Here is a 22,503-nt window from a genome sequence, read left to right on the forward strand (position 1 = left end):
GGGAAGGGAACCAAAACATTTCTGCAGCATTTAAGGTCCCCAAGAACACAGTGGCTTCCACCATTCTTAAATGGAAGAAGTTTGGAACAACCAAGACTCTTCGTAGAGCTGGGCGCCCGGCCAAACTGAGCAGTCGGGGGAGAAGGCCCTTGGTCAGGGAGGTGACCAAGAACCGGATGGTCACTCTGAAAGAGCTCCAGAGTTCCTCTGTGGAGATGGGAGAACCTTCTGGAAGGACAACCATTTATTTAATTTTTTTACATTTTAGTCATTTTTAGCAGACGCTCTTATCCAGAGTGACTTACAGTTAGTGAGTGCATACATTTTTCATACTCATGTTGAAAAATGCAGCACTCCACCAATCAGGCCTTTATGGTAGTGGCCAGACCGAAGCCACTCCTCAGTAAAAGGCACATGACAGCCCACTTGGAGTTTGCCAAAAGGCACCTAAAGGACTCTCAGACCGTGAGAAACAAGATTCTCTGGTCTGATGAAACCAAGATTGAACTCTTTGGCCTGAATGCCAAGCGTCACGTCTGGAGGAAACCTTGCACCATCCCTATGGTGGTGGCAGCATCATGCTGTGGGGATGTTTTTCAGTGGCAGGGACTGGGAAACTAGTCAGGATCGAGGAAAAGATGAACGGGGCAAAGTACAGAGAGATCCTTGATAGAAACCTGCTCCAGAGCGCTCAGGTCCTCAGACTGGGGCGAAGGTTCACCTTCCAACAGGACAACGACCCTAAGCACACAGCCAAGACAACGCAGGAGTGGCTTCAGGACAAGTCTCAATGGCCTTTAGTGTCCCAACCAGAGCCCGGACTTGAACCCGATCGAACATCTCTGGAGAGACCTAAAAATAGCTGTGCAGCGATGCTCCCCACCCAACCTGACAGAGCTTGAGAGGATCTGCCAAGAAGAACTCTCCAATTACAGGTGTGCCAAGCTTGTAGCGTCATACCCAAGAAGACTTGAGGCTGTGATCGCTGCCAAAGGTGCTTCAACAAAGTACTTAGTAAACGGTCTGAATACTTATGTAAATGTGATATTTCCGTTTTTATGGGATATTGTGTGTAGATTGATGGGGAAAAATAACAATTTAATCAATTTTAGAATAAGGCTGTAACGTAACAAAATGTGGAAAAAGTCAAGGGGTCTGACTATTTTCTGAATGCACTGTACTTTAAATATTAATGTTTATATTTTTTACTTTTCATAAATTAATGTATTTTTTAAAAATTGAATTCAAGAGTAGTACTCTTATTACAGAGCAAGCAGTAAAGCTTCATACGACACACATTTCTGCTTTGTAGCACCTACAGATGAAACATTATGGAGTCTTAAAGAAGACCTGGTAGGGCCAAAATTATACTTTTAAATACAAATGTCAAATATAGGTCAACAGGCCTTCCTCCAAAGGGCCATGCTATGGATACAATTTCATGAAAATCACCAAAATCATGGTGTTTTTTTTGTCCTGGTTTCTTATGGAATCACTCCAGTCTGGGAGGATGCACGAAACCCAACCTTCTCTGACTGCTGGTGTCCTAGAACAACATTGTTTGACTAACCCATGCTTTTTTGCCTTTTGATTTAGACTTGATGAATTTGATCTTATCGTGCGTGCGTACGTACGTGTGTGTGTGTTTACAGAGGGAGTCCGCGTGTCAAGGTCACCCCAGGTTATAAAGAAGAGCAGTGTGCCCCCGCTCTCAGCCTGGAGATGAAGAGACCCATAGACCTGGAGGCTCCCATCACCAGGTACTACAGTCACACACACACACACACACACACACACACACACACACACACCTAAACACGGAAACACACATGCACATACACGCGGTATACAGTTGGTATACCTGTGTAGCTCAGTTGGTAGAGCATGGCGCTTGCAACGCTAGGGTTGTGGCTTCGATTCCCACGGGGAACCAGTATGAAAATATATGCACTCACTAACTGTAAGTTTCTCTGGATAAGAGCGTCTGCTAAATGACTAAAATGTAATACACACCTAAACATGGAAACACACACTCGCACACGCGCGCTGGAACACCTTCTGGACACGGAAGTGTGTTTAGTATGCAAGTAAACACATTTTTTGCGCATCATAAATCTAGTTTGTTTTCCATTCTGGACTGGTGCATGGTACTTACTTCAGCCACTGTGTACATTTTAGTGCTGAATAGATTTCCTCCTCTTCCCAAACCAATTTGTTAATTTGGCTGCTGCTAATTATTTAACTACATGTGGCTTTGCACATTCTTCCTCTAGTCCCTGTGGACGTCAGTAGGACATTAAAGATCTATTCATCCTCGCGTTTCCTTTGTTTCTGTGTGTGTGTGTGTGTGTGTGTGTGTGTGTGTGTGCATGTGTGTCCATCCTGCCAGTAGTCTGGCTTTAGAGCTGCATGCCTGGGGTGAACTGAGCAGAGCAGCTAAGCTCCAGTATTGTCCTTCTGGCTTGAGAAGACCAATTTTCCAGAGAGTCCTGGTGGCTGTTGGCTCTAGAATGCCCCATTCTGCTCTGAAGAGATGAAGTGTTCTGTTCTGGCCAGACCACAGTCAGATTACTGAGGCTAGGCTACCGGGTACTCCTCAGTACTCACAGACCATCTGAGTAGACTGGGACCACACATTCCAGCCTGGTCCCTCTGCATCTCTGCAGGAGGATTCCATTCCAGGAGGATAGAAGGAGGAGAACACTCCTCTTTCTCTTCATCTGTCCCTCTTTATTCCCTCCAAATTCTTCCATTTTCTGCCGCATACTCCCTCGCTCTCTATATTTTCATTTTCTACTCATTTATTTTGCGCGCGCCCTCTCCCCCGGAATGTTGCGGTCGCTTTGTTACATACTCACCTTCTCACTGTCAGATTAAACGTTTATTTGAATGATGGTGTTAAGGAGGCTGAGTGACTGTATGGTAGCTGCTGGGTGCTTCTGATCTGTTGCTGTAAATCATTCTCTGTTTCAGGGCCTTCCTCTCAGATTCTCTGCTATGTGCCTGGTTGACAATGGGCTGATTTAACATCCCAGTGCGTGCGCTCTCTCTTTCTCTCTCTTTCTTCCCCCTCCCCCCCCTTTGTTGAGCTGTGTTGTTTTTTCCCCTCTCACATGTGGAGACATTAAGGCCTGGTACTTGGAATAGATGTGCTCACAGCTGGGCAGCCAGTGAACACTAGCTAGACACAATGTGACTAGTTTCTTCTAACACCCTATGTATATTTATCGCTCTCTCCTTGTCTTCCTCTCTCCCTCATCCACCTCTCTCTCTCACCCCTCCCTCCCCCAGTATTAAGTCGCTTCAGGAGGACTTGTTGGTGTCTACAGCTGATGGCTACCTCCACATCCTCCACTGGGACGGAGTCAGCAACGGCAGGAAGGCCATCAGTCTCTGCACCGTCCCCTTCTCCCTGGACCTGCAGTCAGCACGTGGTCAGTCACACCCACTATATACCATCCTCTCCTCGCCACCCTCTTCCTACCAGTACTCTGCCCAAACCTTACCCACCCACCTAGCTCTACCAATCTCTCTCAACCAACCTGAACCTCTACCCAATGTGTACATTTGCATTCAGACTCAATATATCCCATCCTCTCCCCTGACCTCGCCACCCTCTCCCCACCTTACCTATCCCCCCTACAGCTATAAATGTTTACATACAGTGGGGGAAAAAAGTATTTAGTCAGCCACCAATTGTGCAGGTTCTCCCACTTAAAAAGATGAGAGAGGCCTGTAATTTTCATCATAGGTACACGTCAACTATGACAGACAAATTGAGAATTTTCTTTTCCAGAAAATCACATTGTAGGATTTTTAATGAATTTATTTGCAAATTATGGTGGAAAATAAGTATTTGGTCACCTACAAACAAGCAAGATTTCTGGCTCTCACAGACCTATAACTTCTTCTTTAAGAGGCTCCTCTGTCCTCCACTCGTTACCTGTATTAATGGCACCTGTTTGAACTTGTTATCAGTATAAAAGACACCTGTCCACAACCTCAAACAGTCACACTCCAAACTCCACTATGGCCAAGACCAAAGAGCTGTCAAAGGACACCAGAAACAAAATTGTAGACCTGCACCAGGCTGGGAAGACTGAATCTGCAATAGGTAAGCAGCTTGGTTTGAAGAAATCAACTGTGGGAGCAATTATTAGGAAATGGAAGACATACTAGACCACTGATAATCTCCCCCGATCTGGGGCTCCACGAAGATCTCACCCCGTGGGGTCAAAATGATCACAAGAACGGTGAGCAAAAATCCCAGAACCACACGGGGGACCTAGTGAATGACCTGCAGAGAGCTGGGACCAAAGTAACAAAGCCTACCATCAGTAACACACTACGCCGCCAGGGACTCAAATCCTGCAGTGCCAGACGTGTCCCCCTGCTTAAGCCAGTACATGTCCAGGCCCGTCTGAAGTTTGCTAGAGTGCATTTGGATGATCCAGAAGAGGATTGGGAGAATGTCATATGGTCAGATAAAACCAAAATATAACTTTTTGGTAAAAACTCAACTCGTTGTGTTTGGAGGACAAAGAATGCTGAGTTGCATCCAAAGAACACCATACCTACTGTGAAGCATGGGGGTGGAAACATCATGCTTTGGGGCTGTTTTTCTGCAAAGGGACCAGGACGACTGATCCGTGTAAAGGAAAGAATGAATGGGGCCATGTATCGTGAGATTTTGAGTGAAAACCTCCTTCCATCAGCAAGGGCATTGAAGATGAAACGTGGCTGGGTCTTTCAGCATGACAATGATCCCAAACACACCGCCCGGGCAACGAAGGAGTGGCTTCGTAAGAAGCATTTCAAGGTCCTGGAGTGGCCTAGCCAGTCTCCAGATCTCAACCCCATAGAAAATCTTTGGAGGGAGTTGAAAGTCCGTGTTGCCCAGCGACAGCCCCAAAACATCACTGCTCTAGAGGAGATCTGCATGGAGGAATGGGCCAAAATACCAGCAACAGTGTGTGAAAACCTTGTGAAGACTTACAGAAAACGTTTGACCTGTGTCATTGCCAACAAAGGGTATATAACAAAGTATTGAGAAACTTTTGTGATTGACCAAATACTTATTTTCCACCATAATTTGCAAATAAATTCATTAAAAATCCTACAATGTGATTTTCTGGATTTCTTTTCTCATTTTGTCTGTCATAGTTGATGTGTACCTATGATGAAAATCACAGGCCTCTCATCTTTTTAAGTGGGAGAACTTGCACAATTGGTGGCTGACTAAATACTTTTTCCCCCACTGTAGATACAATCTCTATGGCGGCGTTTAAACAGGCAGCCCAATTCTGATCTTTTTTCCACTAATTGGTCCAATCCCATCAAATCATTGCACATCAGATATTTTTCAGAGCTGATCTGTGAAGAAAAGATCAGAATTGGGCTGCCTGTGTAAGTGCAGCCTAAGTGTCCTCCTTATGCATGTCTGAAGTCATGTGTGTGCATAATGTCTTTGGTTTGATGTGTTTCGTCATGCGTTTATTGCCTCTGCAGGTGGTCCGTCTCTGGACCTGCAGGGGGTGTACATCAGAGACATGGAGTACTGTGTGACTCTGGATGGCTTTGCTGTGGTGCTTGACGATGGGAGGCTGGGATTCATCAGTCCTGTAGCCAGCAGGTTTACTGCAGACGTAAGAGAAAGTGTGCGTGTGTGTGTGTGTGTGTGTGTGTGTGTGTGATTTGCTGTGGTGCTTGACGATTGACACGCTGGAAGTCATCACTACTGTAGCCAGCAGAGTCACTAACGTAAGAACTGTTGGAGAAGGGTGTGTTAGTGTGCACGATTTGCTGTGGTGCACACACAATGCAGCAGTGTTCTGTAAGTCATGTTAAGCATGATGACTGTCAAGGGTTGATGAAAATGGGTGAGTGAAAAAAGAAGTTGAGTGTCTGCGTGTGTGTGTGTGCGCGCGCGTCGGAGTGAAGTTTAGTGATCTATCTGTGACTGTCTTTGTCTTCTCCAGCAACTGCAGGGCGTCTGGGCTGCAGATGTAACAGATGGCACGTGTGTGGCGGTCAACAATAAGTACAGGCTGATGGCGTTTGGTTGTGCCAGGTACGTGTATGTGTGTCCTGCTGACGTCAGTACAGGCCTCTGTAGCCGCTTCCTATCTGCTGTTTAACTGGAATGTAAATGACAAAATCAAGAGATCCAGGGTCCCATTGTTCAGTCAGGCAGGAGAGCTGTGAGAGAGGGAGAAAGAGGAACGAGGAAGAGAGAGAAGAGAGGGAGTGAAAAAGAAAACATTTGTGACTGAGTGCTGGCAGATTGCACAATCCATGAGAACTCCTTGTCAAGCACACGCTAAAGACAAACAGACAGCAGATTATTTCGCACACACACACACACACTGGACTGTAGTGATGAGTTCAGCAGAGAGAGAGAGAACCTAAGTGGATTCCACAGCCATTCTGTTCATTAAATGCCTGCTCATTACTTCAGCGTTTGTTTTTCATTTAGGAAATGTAGGCTAATTAATTGTTGGTACTCAGTATTAAACAAGAATGACATGAACTTGACTGTACAAGTGGTTGTTATGTAATCTGCCTACTTCCGATGGGTCAGCAATATTTATTCATTTATTGAATTCACTGACTGTGTTTGTGAATTTCAATTAGCTTTATTGGCATTGATACATATTGCCAAAGCACAATGTTACATTAGAAAAAGTAATTAATAATTATTAACATTTGTCTGTCTCTATCTGTTCTAGTGGTTCAGTATTGGTGTACATGATTGACACCACTACAGGATCCATGCAGCTCTCCCACAAGCTGGAGCTCACCCCAAAACACTTCCCCGGTATGTCTGTCTCTGACTGACCACCAGCTCACACTCCCATTAGTGTTTACAGATGAAAGTACACTTTTTATACAAAGTAGTACGCCCTGTCAGGTTTTACAGTGTATGGTCATCACATTATGCCTCTTTATAGTGATGGTTTTCGTTTTGACTCGAAAGTGCAAGTGATTCTATGTAGTAGTTCCCCTCAACACATCAGTGATGCAGAACCATTGGTTTGTTTATGGTACACTCATGCCCCCTAGTGGTAGTGGGTGGTATGAAAATACAGTACCATGTAAAATCCTATTGACATTTGAAATAACCCTGAGCTAGATTACATCACAGGGATGTTTATTTTACAATGTCAGCTCCTCCAACCTAGTGTATCTCTGTTGTCAACAAGTGCACTGTTAAACCAAATAAACCATACTACTGTAAAAGCAGGGTTGTGGTCAATTCCATCAATCCAGGAAGTAAACCATATTCCCATTCCAATTTTCCTCAATTTAAATGAATTTCAATATTTCTGAATTGACTAAATGGAATTGACTCCAAACTGTACTACAGAAAAGATTTCTGTCTGACCAGTCATCATGTCTGTATCGAATCTCCCTCCTCAGACGTGTGGAACAAGACAGGCGCGGTGAAGCTGATCCGCTGGTCCCCCGACTACAGCGTTGCCATGGTGACCTGGGAGTGCGGGGGGCTGTCTTTATGGAGTGTGTTCGGAGCACACCTCATCTGTACGCTCGGGGAGGACTTTGCGTGAGTGACAAGACAACTGTTTTTATTCTCCTACGTCTATTAGTATTTTTCTTCCTTCCCCTCAAGTACACCACAGTCGTAGTACAATTCATATCTCTGTCGTCTTGTCAGCTACACTCGATTGTACGCCATAGTGCAGACTGCGCTTTCTCATACAGTATAGATTGAGCAAGCATCATCCTGAATGGGACAAAAGAAACATAGCGCTATCTCTTCTCTTTCTCTCCTTGCAATGATGTATATTATAAACCCTTATCTGACTATGGTCTCAACCCCAGGTATCGGTCAGACGGCACTAAGAAGGATCCTATAAAGATCAGCTCTATGTGCTGGGGAGCAGAAGGCTACCACCTGTGGGTCATCACCAGTAAAGAGGAGGCGGAGCTTGTAGAGAACATGGAGGAGGCTCCACCCCCTACCCAGACCCAGCAGGCGGGCATACTGCAGTTCCACTTCATCAAAAGCGCCCTCACCGTTAACCCCTGCACGGTGAGCTCATGGACATGGCATCAATGCACACACACTCCTGTGCACCAACCAATTTTGCTTGCTGGGCACTTTCATGTAGAATACTGATATGTTGCAAACATATTGATTATTCATTGATTCCCTGTTGTCTGTCCCTCCAGAGTAACCAGGAGCAGGTGTTACTACATGGGGAGGACCGTCTGTACCTGACCTGTGGTGACCCCACCCAGGTCCCATCCAGCAGCTCAGATGGCCCCCACACCCCTCACCCCCATAACCTCGCCCATGGCCAGGAGGGCAGTCCTCTTCACCACCCCTCCGCCCCCTCACCCAACTCTATCTCTCAGGGACTCAGCACTTTACTGGGACACAAGCACTGGCATGTGGTCCAGGTACAACCTCATAAACTTCTTCATTCAATTCAAATTCAATAAGCGTTATTTTCCATTAGCTGGCTATCTAGCCATATTTATCTATCCAAATTTTGCTTTGATATGTTGATGTAAAACTTGGCAAGTTATAAATTATGTTTAGTATCCTGTCAGTAAAACTATCCTGTGTTTTTCTCTTTCGTAGATTCACAACACATACCTAGAGAGCAATTGGCCTATACGGGTGAGTCGGTGTGGGAAATACTTCTACGTCTGTCCTTAGGGATAATATTCAGTGTGTGTGTGTCTACATAAAACCACGTTAGCCTGGGTAGTAAAATTAATGCTGTTTTTCCAGTGTCCCACTCTCCTCGTGCACTTAGAAGCCATAGATATAGCATGCTAATGCATGAGGTGGTGTGTGTGTGTGTGTGTATTCATTATTCCCTGACCTGGTAAAATGATCTAGTGATGTCCCTGTGTGTCTCTAGTTTGCAGCCATAGACACAGCAGGCCAGTGCATAGCGGTAGCAGGGAGACGAGGATTTGCACATTACTCCATGTCCACCAGGAAATGGAAGCTGTTTGGAAACATCACTCAGGAGCAGAACATGACCGTGACAGGGGGGCTGGCCTGGTGGAATGACTTTGTCGTTGTTGCCTGTTACAATTTCATCGACCAGCAAGAAGAGGTGAGACGGCAACAGATAACTAACATTCCAGAACAATACCACTTTTTTGTACACCACCCTATTCTGAACATGTATGGGTCAAACTTGCATGGAAAAAATTGATTGAGTGTGCGATTGTTTGCTCACTAGCTGATTAACTCAGTTGATTGGTCGATTGACTGATTGACAAAGTGAACAGCTGTGTTGTTTCTCCCCTCCCTGTGTAGCTGCGTCTGTACCTTCGGTCGTCCAACCTGGACAATGCCTTCGCCTCCATCACTAAGCTGCACTCTGACACTCTGCTGCTCAACGTGTTCAGAGACATGATCATCCTCTTCAGAGCAGACTGCTCTATCTGCCTCTACAGCATCGAGAGGAGGCACGACGGGTAGGGGGAGACAAACACGCTTAGCACAGGCACAGGCATGCACACCCACTCATACTAAAAAAACTCACACACAACATTATTAGCAGGCAGGACATGACAGGTACGGAAGATCACCTGACAGAGAAGGTCTCCGAGGATAATCAATAGTGTTGTGAAAAGAAAGTCACATGAGAACTTGAGAAAAATCCAATAATACTTATCACATGCCATTGGTTGGGGCTTTAGCTGGGGGTGAGCTTTGCAAAGGGCCAGTATAATGAATGCTATTAGTAGTGTATTGACGATTGTGTGTGTGTCTCTCTCTCTCTTTCTCTGAAGGCCCAACCCGTCAGCCAGTGTTGAGCTGCTTCAGGAGGTGTCTATGTCCCGCTACATCCCCCATCCTGCCCTGGTGGTGTCTGTCACCCTCACCTCGGTACGCACAGAGACCGGCATCACGCTTAAAGCCCCACAGCAGGTACTGGTTCAATACAAACATGAAATCCCATCAAAAGCCCATCTCTTCAGACAGCACCTTGGCTCTTCTACCACTGCCCTCCCTGCTCCTATCACTTTTCTTTACTTTGACTAGCATTGATTTAGCACAGGGGTCTCCAACCCTGTTCCTGGAGAGCTACCGTCCTGGAGGTTTTCACTCCAACCCTAATCTAGCGCACCTGATTCTAATAATTAGCTGGTTGATAAGCTGAATCAGGTTAGTTAGAACTGGGGTTGGAACTAAAATCTACAGGAGGGTAGCAGTCCAGGAACAGGTTTGGAGAGCCCTGATTTAGCAGCTATTATGAACATAGTTTTTTACATAATTTTTTAAAACCTACTTTAGTGAATGTGCTGATTGTGATGTCTTTTTAAACATACTTTAGTGAATGCGCTGATTGTGAATCACTCTGGATAAGAGTGTCTGCCATATTGTTAAAATGTGAATAGTACAAATGTGTGTGTTTCTGGTCGCTGTACCAGGCCTGTATGGCAGAGAGCATCATGCTGAACCTGGCTGGCCAACTCATCATGCTACAGAGAGACCGTTCTGGACCGCAGGTACGAGAGAGGGAAGACCAGAAGAAACTGGTGAGTCGCTCACGCACATACACATACACACACACACATACACACACACACATACACACACACACACACACACACACACATATATATATATATATATATATATATATATATATATATATATATATATATATATATATATACACACACAGTGGGGAGAACAAGTATTTGATACACTGCCGATTTTGCAGGTTTTCCTACTTACAAAGCATGTAGAGGTCTGTAATTTTTATCATAGGTACACTTCAACTGTGAGAGACGGAAGAAAAAAAAATTCAGAAAATCATATTGTATGATTTTTAAGTAATTAATTTGCATTTTATTGCATGACATAAGTATTTGATCACCTACCAACCAGTAAGAATTCCGGCTCTCACAGACCTGTTAGTTTTTCTTTAAGAAGCCCTCCTGTTCTCCACTCATTACCTGTATTAACTGCACCTGTTTGAACTCGTTACCTGTATAAAAGACACCTGTCCACTCACTCAAACAGACTCCAACCTCTCCACAATGGCCAAGACCAGAGAGCTGTGTAAGGACATTAGGGATAAAATTGTAGACCTGCACAAGGCTGGGATGGGCTACAGGACAATAGGCTCATGTATGTGTGTGTGTGTGTGTGTGTGTATATATATATATATATATATATATTCTTTATTTTCTACATTGTTGAATAATAGTGAAGACATCAACTATGAAATAACACATATGGAATCATATAGTGACCAAAAAAGTGTTAAACAAATCAAAATATATTTTTATATTTGAGTTTCTTCAAATAGCCACCCTTTGCCTTGATGACAGCTTTGCACACTCTTGGCATTATCTCAACCAGCTTCACCTGGAATGCTTTTCCAACAGTCTTGAAGGAGTTCCCACATATGCTGAGCACTTGTTGGCTGATTTTCCTTCACTCTGTGGTACGACTCATCCCAAACCATCTCAGTTGGGTTGAGGTCGGGGGATTGTGGAGGCCAAGTCATCTGATGCAGCATTCCATCACTCTCCTTCTTGGTAAAATAGCCCTTACACAGCCTGGAGGTGTGTTGGGTCATTGTCCTGTTGAAAAACAAATGATAGTCCCACTAAGCCCAAACCAAATAGGATGGCGTAGCCATGCTGGTTAAGTGTGCCTTGAATTCTAAACAAATCACAGACAGTGTCACCAGCAAAGCACCCCCACACCATAACACCACCTCCTCCATGCTTTACAGTGGGAAATACACATGCGGAGATCATCTGTTCACCCACACCGTGTCTCACAAAGACACAGCGGTTGGAACCAAAAATATCAAATTTGGACTCCAGACCAAAGGACACATTTCCACCGGTCTAATGTCCATTGCTCGTGTTTCTTGGCCCAAGCAAGTCTCTTCTTCTTATTGGTGTCCTTTAGTAGTGGTTTCTTTGCAGCAATTTGACCTTGAAGGCCTGATTTACAGTCTCCTCTGAACAGTTGATGTTGAGATGTCTGTTACTTGAACTCTGGGAAGCATTTATTTGGGCTGCAATTTCTGAGGCTGGTACCTCTAATGAACTTATCCTCTGCAGAGCAGAGGTAACTCTGGGTCTTCCATTCCTGTGGCGGTCCTCATGAGAGCCAGTTTCATCATAGCGCTTGATGGTTTTTGCGACTGCACTTGAAGAAACTTTCAAAGTTCTTGAAATGTTCCGTATTGACTGACCTTCATGTCTTAAAGTAATGATGGACTATCGTTTCTCTTTGCTTATTTGAGCTGTTCTTGCCATAATATGAACTTGGTCTTTTACCAAATAGGGCTATCTTCTGTATACTCCCCTACCTTGTCACAACACAACGGATTGGCTCAAACGCATTAAGAAGGGAAGAAATTCCACAAATTAACTTTTAGGAAGGCACACCTGTTAATTGAAATGCATTCCAGGTGACTACCTCATGAAGCTGGTTGAGAGAATGCCAAGAGTGTTCAAAGCTGTCATCAAGGCAAATGGTGGCTATTTTAAAAATCTCAAATATAAAATACAGTTTAAATCGGAAGTTTACATACACTTAGGTTGGAGTCATTAAAACTCGTTTTTCAACCACTCCACACAACTATAGTTTTGGCAAGTCGGTTAGGACATCTACTTTGTGCATGACACAAGTAATTTTTCCAACAATTGTTTCCAGACAGATTATTTCACTGTATCACAATTCCAGTGGGTCAGAAGTTTACATACACTAAGTTGACTGTGCCTTTAAACAGCTTGGAAAATTCCAGAAAATGATGTCATGGCATTAGAAGCTTCTGATAGGCTAATTGACATCATTTGAGTCAATTGGAGGTGTACCTGTGGATGTATTTCAAGGCCTACGTTCAAACTCGGTGCCTCTTTGCTTGACATCATGGGAAAATCAAAAGAAATCAGCCAAGACCTCAGAAAAAATGTTGTAGACCTCCACAAGTCTGGTTCATCCTTGGGAGCAATTTCCAATCTCCTGAAGGTACCACGTTCATCTGTACAAACAATAGTACGCAAGTATAAACACCATGGGACCACGCAGCCGTCATACCGCTCAGGAAGGAGACGCGTTCTGTCTCCTAGAGATGAATGTACTTTGGTGCGAAAAGTGCAAATCAATCCCAGAACAACAGCAAAGGGCCTTCTGAAGATGCTGGAGGAAACAGGTACAAAAGTATCTATATCCACAGTAAAACAAGTCCTATGTCGACATAACCTGAAAGGCTGCTCAGCAAGGAAGATGCCACTGCTCCAAAACCGCCATAAAAAAGCCAGACTACGGTTTGCAACTGCACATGGGGACAAAGATCCGTACTTTTTGGAGAAATGTCCTCTGGTCTGATGAAACAAAAATAAAACTGTTTGGCCATAATGACCATCGTTATGTTTGGAGGAAAAAGGGGGTCGCTCGCAAGCCGAAGAACACCATCCCAACCGTGAAGCACGGGGGGTGGCAGCATCATGCTGTGGGGGTGCTTTGCTGCAGGAGGGACTGGTGCACTTCACAAAATAGATGGCATCATGAGGAAGGAAAGTTATGTGGATATATTGAAGCAACATCTCAAGACATCAGTCAGGAAGTTAAAGCTTGGTTGCAAATGGGTCTTCCAAATGGACAATGACCTCAAGCATACTTGGCAAAATGGCTTAAGGACAACAAAGTCAAGGTATTGGAGTGGTCATCACAGAGCCCTGACCTCAATCCTATAGAAAGTTTGTGGGCAGAACTGAAAACGTGGGTGCGAGCAAGGCCTACAAACCTGACTCAGTTACACCAGCTCTGTCAGGAGGAATGGGCCAAAATTCACCCAACTTATTGTGGGAAGCTTGTGTAAGGCTACCTGAAACGTTTGACCCAAGTTAAACAATTTAAAAGCAATGCTACCAAATACTAATTGAGTGTATGTAAACTTCTGACCCACTGGGAATGTGATGAAAGAAATAAAAGCTGAAATAAATCATTCTCTCTACTATTATTCTGACATTTCACATTCTTAAAATAAAGTGGTGATCCTAACTGACGTAAAACAGGGATTTTTTTCTAGGAGTAAATGTCAGGAATTGTGAAAAACTGAGTTTAAATGTATTTGGCTAAGATGTATGTAAACTTCAGATTTCAACTGTATGTTTTAATTGGTTGAATACTTATTTGGTTACTTTGATTACTACATGGTTCCATATGTGTTATTTCATAGTTTTGATGTCTTCACTATTATTCTACAATGTATAAAATAGTAAAAATAGAGAAAAACCCTTGAATGAGTAGGTGTTCTAAAACCTTTGACCGGTAGTGTACACAAACAAACAAAACACACACACACACACACACACACACACACACACACACACACACACACCTACACCTCATCCCTCAACAACTATCCTGGTCCCAGCTCTATTTGGGCAGTATAGCCAACTCCTACAGTCATTGTCCTGCTATACAGCACAACCAGATCTGGGACCGGACTAAGTCACACCCCCTGGTAATAGTTGTCTTTGTCTCGTCAATAATACATATATTGATTGATTCATTTGTGTCATACTTGATACTGTCAGTGTCCATGTAGATCTATAGCATTGTCTTACCCACCTGCCACAGCATGCACTGTGGTGTGTGTATGCTAACATGGTGTGTAACTCTCTCTCTTCTAGCTGCCTTTCTGTCCTCCCGTGGTTCTGGCTCAGTGTGTAGAGAACGTGTGGACGACGTGTCGTAGTAACAGGAAGAAGCGCCACCTGCTGGAGGCTCTGTGGCTGTCCTGTGGCGAGGCCGGGATGAAGGCATGGCTGCCCCTTCTTTTTATAAAAATGAAACACTATTATTATTATTATTATTATTATTATTATTATTATTATTATTATTATTATTATTATTGTTAAAATCTTCGCATCCTTCTATAAATTGCAAGGGTTACATTGAAAGGCTTAAGTATGTCTATGTATTTCATGATCTTCTTGTTTGTTCAGAGTATTATTCAATGTGGCAACGTAATTCTTTAATTCTACCTTTCAAAAAAGGTGTGGCTGCCCCTGTTCCCGCGTGACAACCGTAAGCCCCAATCGTTCCTGTCCCGGCGCATCATGCTCCCCTTCCACATCAACATCTACCCCCTGGCCGTGCTGTTTGAAGACGCCCTGGTGCTGGGGGCATCTAATGAGACCGTGCTCTACGACGGCCTGCAGGTACTGTAGTAGGAGTATTATAGTAGTATTATAGTAATAGTATTCTCTGGTGCTGGGGGTCTTCGACGGCCTGCAAGTAAGAGGGGGGCTGATATCAAATCCTAGATACCATCTCTTGACGGTGTCAGCTCTTGCACTCTAAAACTTTACAAAACCAATCTTCTTCTGCAGGGTCCCAGAGAGGGCCGGGAGCCTCTTGAGGCGATGTTCCCTTACTGCACGGTGGAGAGGACCTCCCAGATCTACCTCCACCACATCCTGCGGCAGCTGCTAGTGCGTAACCTGGGAGAGCAGGCCCTGCTCCTGGCCCAGTCCTGCGCAGCTCTCCCCTACTTCCCCCACGTCATGGAGCTCATGGTCCACGTGGTGCTGGAGGAGGAGGCCACATCCCGGGAGCCCATCCCCGACCCGCTGCTGCCCACCGTGGCCAAATTCATCACCGAGTTCCCCCTGTTCCTCCAGGTAAGGAGGAGAGAGAGAGAGATGTTGATGGAGGAGTAGTTAATAAATGAAGCCTCGGCTGTGTCTGAAATGGCACCCTATTCCCTATGCACCCTAACTTGGTGTTTGAATCCTCAATGATTTTTAATCAGTGTATTGTAGTACTCGGCTGAGGCAACTCTATGTATTTTCAACTAAATTAATGAATTAATTTATTCATTCATGTTTTCTTCCTCCAGACCATCGTGCACTGCGCCAGGAAGACTGAGTACGCCCTTTGGAACTACCTGTTTGCTGCCGTGGGAAACCCCAAGGATCTGTTTGAGGAGTGTCTGATGGCTCAGGACCTGGACACAGCAGCATCCTATCTCATCATACTACAGGTATCTATATATACTCCCCTATCTCATGGTATTGTAAGATTCATATCCTATAAGCCAGAGGCACACATTATTTAGAAATGTGACTGGTATCAGGGTTGGGCGAGGGTTGGAGCTAGGGTTGGGGCTAGGGTTAGGATTGGAGCAACTGTAGGGTGAGGGTTGGCGCCAAGGTTGGGTTAATGTTAGGGGACGAGTTATGTAGTAAATGTTTTGTATTGATAATGTAACTGTGTTGTCTAGAACATGGAGGTTCCAGCGGTGAGCAGGCAGCACGCTACACTGCTCTTCAACACGGCTCTGGAGCAGGGCAAGTGGGACCTCTGTCGTCACATGATCCGATTCCTCAAGGCCATTGGCTCTGGGGAGATGGAGACCCCGCCTCCAACACCAACCACTCAGGTATAGGAAATAACTAATTCAAACTCGCTACTTCTACTCTCTCGCTCTCTCTCTCTCTCTCTCTCTCTCTCTCTCTCTCTCTCTCTTTCTCTCTCTACTCCTCTTTCTCTCTCTCTCTACTCCTTTCTCTCTCTCTCTCTACTCCTCTCTCTCTCTCTCTTTTGCTCTCTCTACTCCTCTTTCTCTCTCTCTCTCTCTCTCTACTCTTTCTCTCTCTCTCTCCTCTTTCTCTCTCTCTACTCCTCTCTCTCTCTCTCTCTCTCTCTCTCTACTCCTCTCTCTCTCTCTCTACTCTCTCTCTCTACTCCTCTTTCTCTCTCTCTCTACTCCTCTTTCTCTCTCTCTACTCCTCTTTCTCTCTCTCTCTCTCTCTACTCCTCTTTCTCTACTCCTCTTTCTCTCTCTCTCTCTCTCTCTCTCTCTCTCTCTCTCTCTCTCTCTCTCTCTCTCTCTCTCTCTCTCTCTCTCTCTCTCTCTCTCTCTCCTCTTCTCTCTCTCTCTCTCTCTCTCTCTACTCCTCTTTCTCTCTCTCTCTCTACTAGTCCCGTCTGGACTACTGCAACTCGCTGTTGGCTGGCCTCCCTGCCTGTGCCATTAAACCCCTACAACTCATCCAGAATGCCGCAGCCCGTCTGGTGTTCAACCTTCCCAAGTTCTCTCACGTCACCCCCCTCCTCCGCACACTCCACTGGCTTCCAGTTGAAGCTCGCATCCGCTACAAGACCATGGTGCTTGCCTATGGAGCAGTGAGGGGAACGGCACCTCTGTACCTTCAGGCTCTGATCAGTCCCTACACCCAAACGAGGGCATTGCGCTCATCCACCTCTGGCCTGCTGGCTCCCTTCCTCTGCGGAAGCATAGTTCCCGCTCAGCCCAGTCAAAACTGTTCGCTGCTCTGGCACCCCAATGGTGGAACAAGCTCCCTCACGACGCCAGGACAGCGGAGTCACTCACCACCTTCCGGAGACATTTGAAACCCCACCTCTTTAAGGAATACCTGGGATAGGATAAAGGAATCCTTCTACCCCCCCAATTGTAAAGTGGTTATCCCACTGGCTATAGGGTGAACGCACCAATTTGTGAGTCGCTCTGGCTAAGAGCGTCTGCTAAATGACGTTAATGTGCCCTTGAGCAAGGCACTTAACCCTAATTGCTCCTGTAAGTCGCTCTGGATAAGAGCGTCTGCTAAATGACTAAAATGTAAATGTAAAATGTACTCATCTTTCTGTTTTTATTGATTTCTGTGAGTCACAGAGGGTTTCTTTGGAAATATGGTAGAGCAAAATCTCTAAGCGGCTAGACTAATCTATGGGCGTAATGTTAGAGATGGTCTAAAAATACTGTATAAAGACTGCTATTAAGGCTACTGCCCCACATCCGCCTCTCTATATTTAAGCAATAAGGCCCGAGGGGTTATGGTATATAGCCAGGGCTGGATACAGCGCTTAGCCGTGGTTTATTTGCCATATACCACAAACCCCCCGGGGTGCCTTATTGCTATTATAAACTGGTTACCAACATAATTAGACCAGTACATTTATTTTTATTTTTTCATATGGTATATGACCTGGTATACCATGGCTTTCAGCCAATCAGCGTTCAGGGCTCGAACCACCCGGTTTATAAATTGGATATAAACTGGCTATACTGTATATTTCTCTTTGAGTATAAGCCTGCTGTTACAGGGGTTTACTGGATGAGTTTTCCCCCTGATTTATGAGCACATTGTTTGAAAAGCATATTGGAATTCTAATGCTTTCCATATAGTGAGAAGTTGATGTGTCCTCTCAACAGGAACCCAGTTCAACGGGAGGCTTTGAGTTCTTCAGGAACCGCAGCATCAGTCTGTCCCAGTCAGCTGACAGCATCGCTGCTGGGAAGTTTAACCTACAGAAGACCTTCAGCATGCCCTCTGGGCCCTCTGCTAAAGGGTACGGATAGTATTATTATAATAATATATTCCATTTAACAGACTATTTTATTCAAAGCGACTTAAAGTACAGTGAGTGCATAAATTTTTAGCATATCTGTGACCCTTGCAGGAATTCTTATTTTCTGTCTACTGAGCAGGCCAACTACTGCTTGGGCTCCAGTTCAAATGAACAATGATGATGATAAGATAACATGTAGTAATTATATAAAGGATTAGTGGGCTATTATCTGTTTTGCATAATTAATTGGCTCTTTGTCAGGCATTACCTGATGACATCTGCCTATACAACTCTCCTGTTGTGTGTACAGTGGGGAGAACAAGTATTTGATACACTGCCGATTTTGCAGGTTTTCCTACTTACAAAGCATGTAGAGGTCTGTAATTTTTATCATAGGTACACTTCAACTGTGAGAGACGGAATCACATTGTATGATTTTTAAGTAATTAATTTGCATTTTATTGCATGACATAAGTATTTGATACATCAGAAAAGCAGAACTTAATATTTGGTACAGAAACCTTTGTTTGCAATTACAGAGATCATACATTTCCTGTAGGTCTTGAGCAGGTTTGCACACACTGCAGCAGGGATTTTGGCACACTCCTCCATACAGACCTTCTCCAGATCCTTCAGGTTTCGGGGCTGTCGCTGGGCAATACGGACTTTCAGCTCCCTCCAAAGATTTTCTATTGGGTTCAGGTCTGGAGACTGGCTAGGCCACTCCAGGACCTTGAGATGCTTCTTACGGAGCCACTCCTTAGTTGCCCTGGCTGTGTGTTTCGGGTCGTTGTCATGCTGGAAGACCCAGCCACGACCCATCTTCAATGCTCTTACTGAGGGAAGGAGGTTGTTGGCCAAGATCTCGCGATACATGGCCCCATCCATCCTCCCCTCAATACGGTGCAGTCGTCCTGTCCCCTTTGCAGAAAAGCATCCCCAAAGAATGATGTTTCCACCTCCATGCTTCACGGTTGGTATGGTGTTCTTGGGGTTGTACTCATCCTTCTTCTTCCTCCAAACACGGCGAGTGGAGTTTAGACCAAAAAGCTCTATTTTTGTCTCATCAGACCACATGACCTTCTCCTATTCCTCTCTGGATCATCCAGATGGTCATTGGCAAACTTCAGACGGGCCTGGACATGCGCTGGCTTGAGCAGGGGGACCTTGCGTGCGCTGCAGGATTTTAATCCATGATGGCGTAGTGTGTTACTAATGGTTTTCTTTGAGACTGTGGTCCCAGCTCTCTTCAGGTCATTGACCAGGTCCTGCCGTGTAGTTCTGGGCTGATCCCTCACCTTCCTCATGATCATTGATGCCCCACGAGGTGAGATCTTGCATGGAGCCCCAGACCGAGGGTGATTGACCGTCATCTTGAACTTCTTCCATTTTCTAATAATTGCGCCAACAGTTGTTGCCTTCTCACCAAGCTGCTTGCCTATTGTCCTGTAGCCCATCCCAGCCTTGTGCAGGTCTACGATTTTATCCCTGATGTCCTTACACAGCTCTCTGGTCTTGGCCATTGTGGAGAGGTTGGAGTCTGTTTGAGTGTGTGGACAGGTGTCTTTTATACAGGTAACTAGTTCAAACAGGTGCAGTTAATACAGGTAATGAGTGGAGAACAGGAGGGCTTCTTAAAGAAAAACTAACAGGTCTGTGAGAGCTGGAATTCTTACTGGTTGGTAGGTGATTAAATACTTATGTCATGCAATAAAATGCAAATTAATTACTTAAAAATCATACAATGTGATTTTCTGGATTTTTGTTTTAGATTCCGTCTCTCACAGTTGAAGTGTACCTATGATAAAAATTACAGACCTCTACATGCTTTGTAAGTAGGAAAACCTGCAAAATCGGCAGTGTATCGAATACTTGTTCTCCCCACTGTAGATATCTATACAATCACTGAGAGAGCACCTATCATCCAGGGATCCAAAGGAAGCTTTGAGTGGCAGCTACTGTGTACGGAGAGACTCTCCTCAAACCATTGTAGATTAACTGTCTCAGCTCAGTGAACAGAAACAACGTTGCACAATGGTGCAGTTCAGTTTCTGAATTGACTGAAGACCAGCCCTGGTGGTATTTGCACTATTTGTGCTACTGGTCTTTCCCATCATACCTGTAACAGCTCTTCCATGTGTCCTCTCTAGGTCTGAGCGATGGAGTAAGGACAGTGACTGTGCTGAGAACATGTACATAGACATGATGTTATGGCGTCACGCCCGACATCTCCTAGAGCAGGTCCGCCTCAAAGACCTGGGCTGTTTCTCGGCCCAGCTGGGCTTCGAGCTGATTGGCTGGCTGTGCCGTGAGCGCACGCGGGTAGCGCGGGTTGATGACTTTGTCATGGCGCTGAAGTGTCTCCACAAGGACTTCCTGTGGCCGTTTCCTGTCATCCCAGCATGCTCGATCAACTCACCCTTCAAGAATGGACATCGCAGGACGGGTGAGGGTCGGGGAGAGGGGTGTGTGTGTGTGACTGTATCTGCCTTCAGCTGTGGCTGTCTGTGTCCCCAGTCAACTTCCCCTATCCCATTTCGTTTGTAAGTGTGTTCAGTGTGCCAACCTTGATGAGTTAGTATGACTAACTGCCTGTATGTGTGCGTTTCTCTCACCACCTCCAGTGCTGAGCCAGCGGCTGCTAAAGTCCCAGTCAGCAGACAGCCTGTTGAACAGTGACATGGACACAGCGCCCCCGCAGGCCTCAGCCTGCAACAGCAACCACACCTGGCTGGACGGTCTGGGGGCACAACCTAAAGAGATGGACACAACCTCTTCCCACGGGGGGCCACAGACACAAGAGGCCTTCCTCTCTCCACTCACCAACAAAAGTTAGTGGCCCTCTTCTTCTTCAGCATTCACTTGTCATCTCTCTCCCCTCCCTTATTCTTACTCCATCCCTCTCTCTCTCTCTCCCCCAAGCGGAGGAGTGCAGTATCGGTTCGGCCACAGACCTGACAGAGACCAGCAGCATGGTGGATGGAGACTGGACCATGGTGGATGAGAACTTCTCCACTCTGAGTCTGACCCAGTCTGAGCTGGAACACATCTCCATGGAGCTGGCTAACAAGGGGCCTCACAAGTCCCAGGTCCAGCTACGGTAAGACTGTTCTCTTCTCCACTCTTCTCTATTAGGTGCTACAAAATACTCCTCCACCCCATCTACCATCCCAACCTAGCTAGACTTATGGCTGTGGTGACCTATTCTGCTTGTGTGTCTGTATGTTGGTTTCTTATGTAGGTTTGTGTACAGTGGGGAAAAAAAGTATTTAGTCAGCCACCAATTGTGCAAGTTCTCCCACTTAAAAAGATGAGAGAGGCCTGTAATTTTCATCATAGGTACACATCAACTATGACAGACAAAATGAGATTTTTTTCTCTCCAAAAAATCACATTGTAGGATTTTTAATGAATTTATTTGCAAATTATGGTGGAAAATAAGTATTTGGTCAATAACAAAAGTTTCTCAATACTTTGTTATATACCCTTTGTTGGCAATGACACAGGTCAACGTGTTCTGTAAGTCTTCACAAGGTTTTCACACACTGTTGCTGGTATTTTGGCCCATTCCTCCATGCAGATCTCCTCTAGAGCAGTGATGTTTTGGGGCTGTCGTTGGGCAACACAGACTTTCAACTCCCTCCAAAGATTTTCTATGGGGTTGAGATCTGGAGACTGGCTAGGCCACTCCAGGACCTTGAAATGCTTCTTACGAAGCCACTCCTTCGTTGCCCGGGCGGTGTGTTTGGGATCATTGTCATGCTGAAAGACCCAGCCATGTTTCATCTTCAATGACCTTGCTGATGGAAGGAGGTTTTCACTCAAAATCTCACGATACATGGCCCCATTCATTCTTTCCTTTACACGGATCAGTCGTCCTGGTCCCTTTGCAGAAAAACAGCCCCAAAGCATGATGTTTCCACCCCCATGCTTCACAGTAGGTATGGTGTTCTTTGGATGCAACTCAGCATTCTTTGTCCTCCAAACACGACGAGTTGAGTTTTTACCAAAAAATTACATTTTGGTTTCATCTGACCATATGACATTCTCCCAATCCTCTTCTGGATCATCCAAATCCACTCTAGCAAATTTCAGACGGGCCTGGACATGTACTGGCTTAAGCAGGGGGACACGTCTGGCACTGCAGGATTTGAGTC

The 22,503-nt window shown here is 45.2% G+C and overlaps 1 protein-coding gene across 1 annotated transcript in view; it reads left to right on the forward strand.

Annotated features, from left to right (window-relative positions):
• The window catches only part of LOC121582881 (guanine nucleotide exchange factor subunit RIC1), a 72,730-nt gene that overhangs the window by 47,152 nt on the left and 3,075 nt on the right, over positions 1 to 22,503 (forward strand). Inside the window, exons 4-25 of the mRNA XM_041899033.2 lie at positions 1,653 to 1,760; positions 3,292 to 3,434; positions 5,509 to 5,645; positions 5,979 to 6,070; positions 6,729 to 6,817; positions 7,420 to 7,564; positions 7,843 to 8,053; positions 8,194 to 8,424; positions 8,609 to 8,647; positions 8,895 to 9,095; positions 9,302 to 9,462; positions 9,781 to 9,919; positions 10,423 to 10,530; positions 14,662 to 14,790; positions 15,028 to 15,192; positions 15,364 to 15,654; positions 15,873 to 16,016; positions 16,257 to 16,415; positions 18,210 to 18,346; positions 20,497 to 20,792; positions 20,971 to 21,177; positions 21,269 to 21,446. Coding sequence (XP_041754967.1) covers positions 1,653 to 1,760; positions 3,292 to 3,434; positions 5,509 to 5,645; positions 5,979 to 6,070; positions 6,729 to 6,817; positions 7,420 to 7,564; positions 7,843 to 8,053; positions 8,194 to 8,424; positions 8,609 to 8,647; positions 8,895 to 9,095; positions 9,302 to 9,462; positions 9,781 to 9,919; positions 10,423 to 10,530; positions 14,662 to 14,790; positions 15,028 to 15,192; positions 15,364 to 15,654; positions 15,873 to 16,016; positions 16,257 to 16,415; positions 18,210 to 18,346; positions 20,497 to 20,792; positions 20,971 to 21,177; positions 21,269 to 21,446 — 3,510 coding nt within the window. The remainder of the gene's footprint in view (positions 1 to 1,652; positions 1,761 to 3,291; positions 3,435 to 5,508; positions 5,646 to 5,978; positions 6,071 to 6,728; positions 6,818 to 7,419; positions 7,565 to 7,842; positions 8,054 to 8,193; positions 8,425 to 8,608; positions 8,648 to 8,894; positions 9,096 to 9,301; positions 9,463 to 9,780; positions 9,920 to 10,422; positions 10,531 to 14,661; positions 14,791 to 15,027; positions 15,193 to 15,363; positions 15,655 to 15,872; positions 16,017 to 16,256; positions 16,416 to 18,209; positions 18,347 to 20,496; positions 20,793 to 20,970; positions 21,178 to 21,268; positions 21,447 to 22,503) is intronic.

The sequence above is a fragment of the Coregonus clupeaformis genome, chromosome 15 (genome assembly GCF_020615455.1).
Source record: "Coregonus clupeaformis isolate EN_2021a chromosome 15, ASM2061545v1, whole genome shotgun sequence".
NCBI classification, from domain to species: Eukaryota; Metazoa; Chordata; class Actinopteri; order Salmoniformes; family Salmonidae; genus Coregonus; species Coregonus clupeaformis.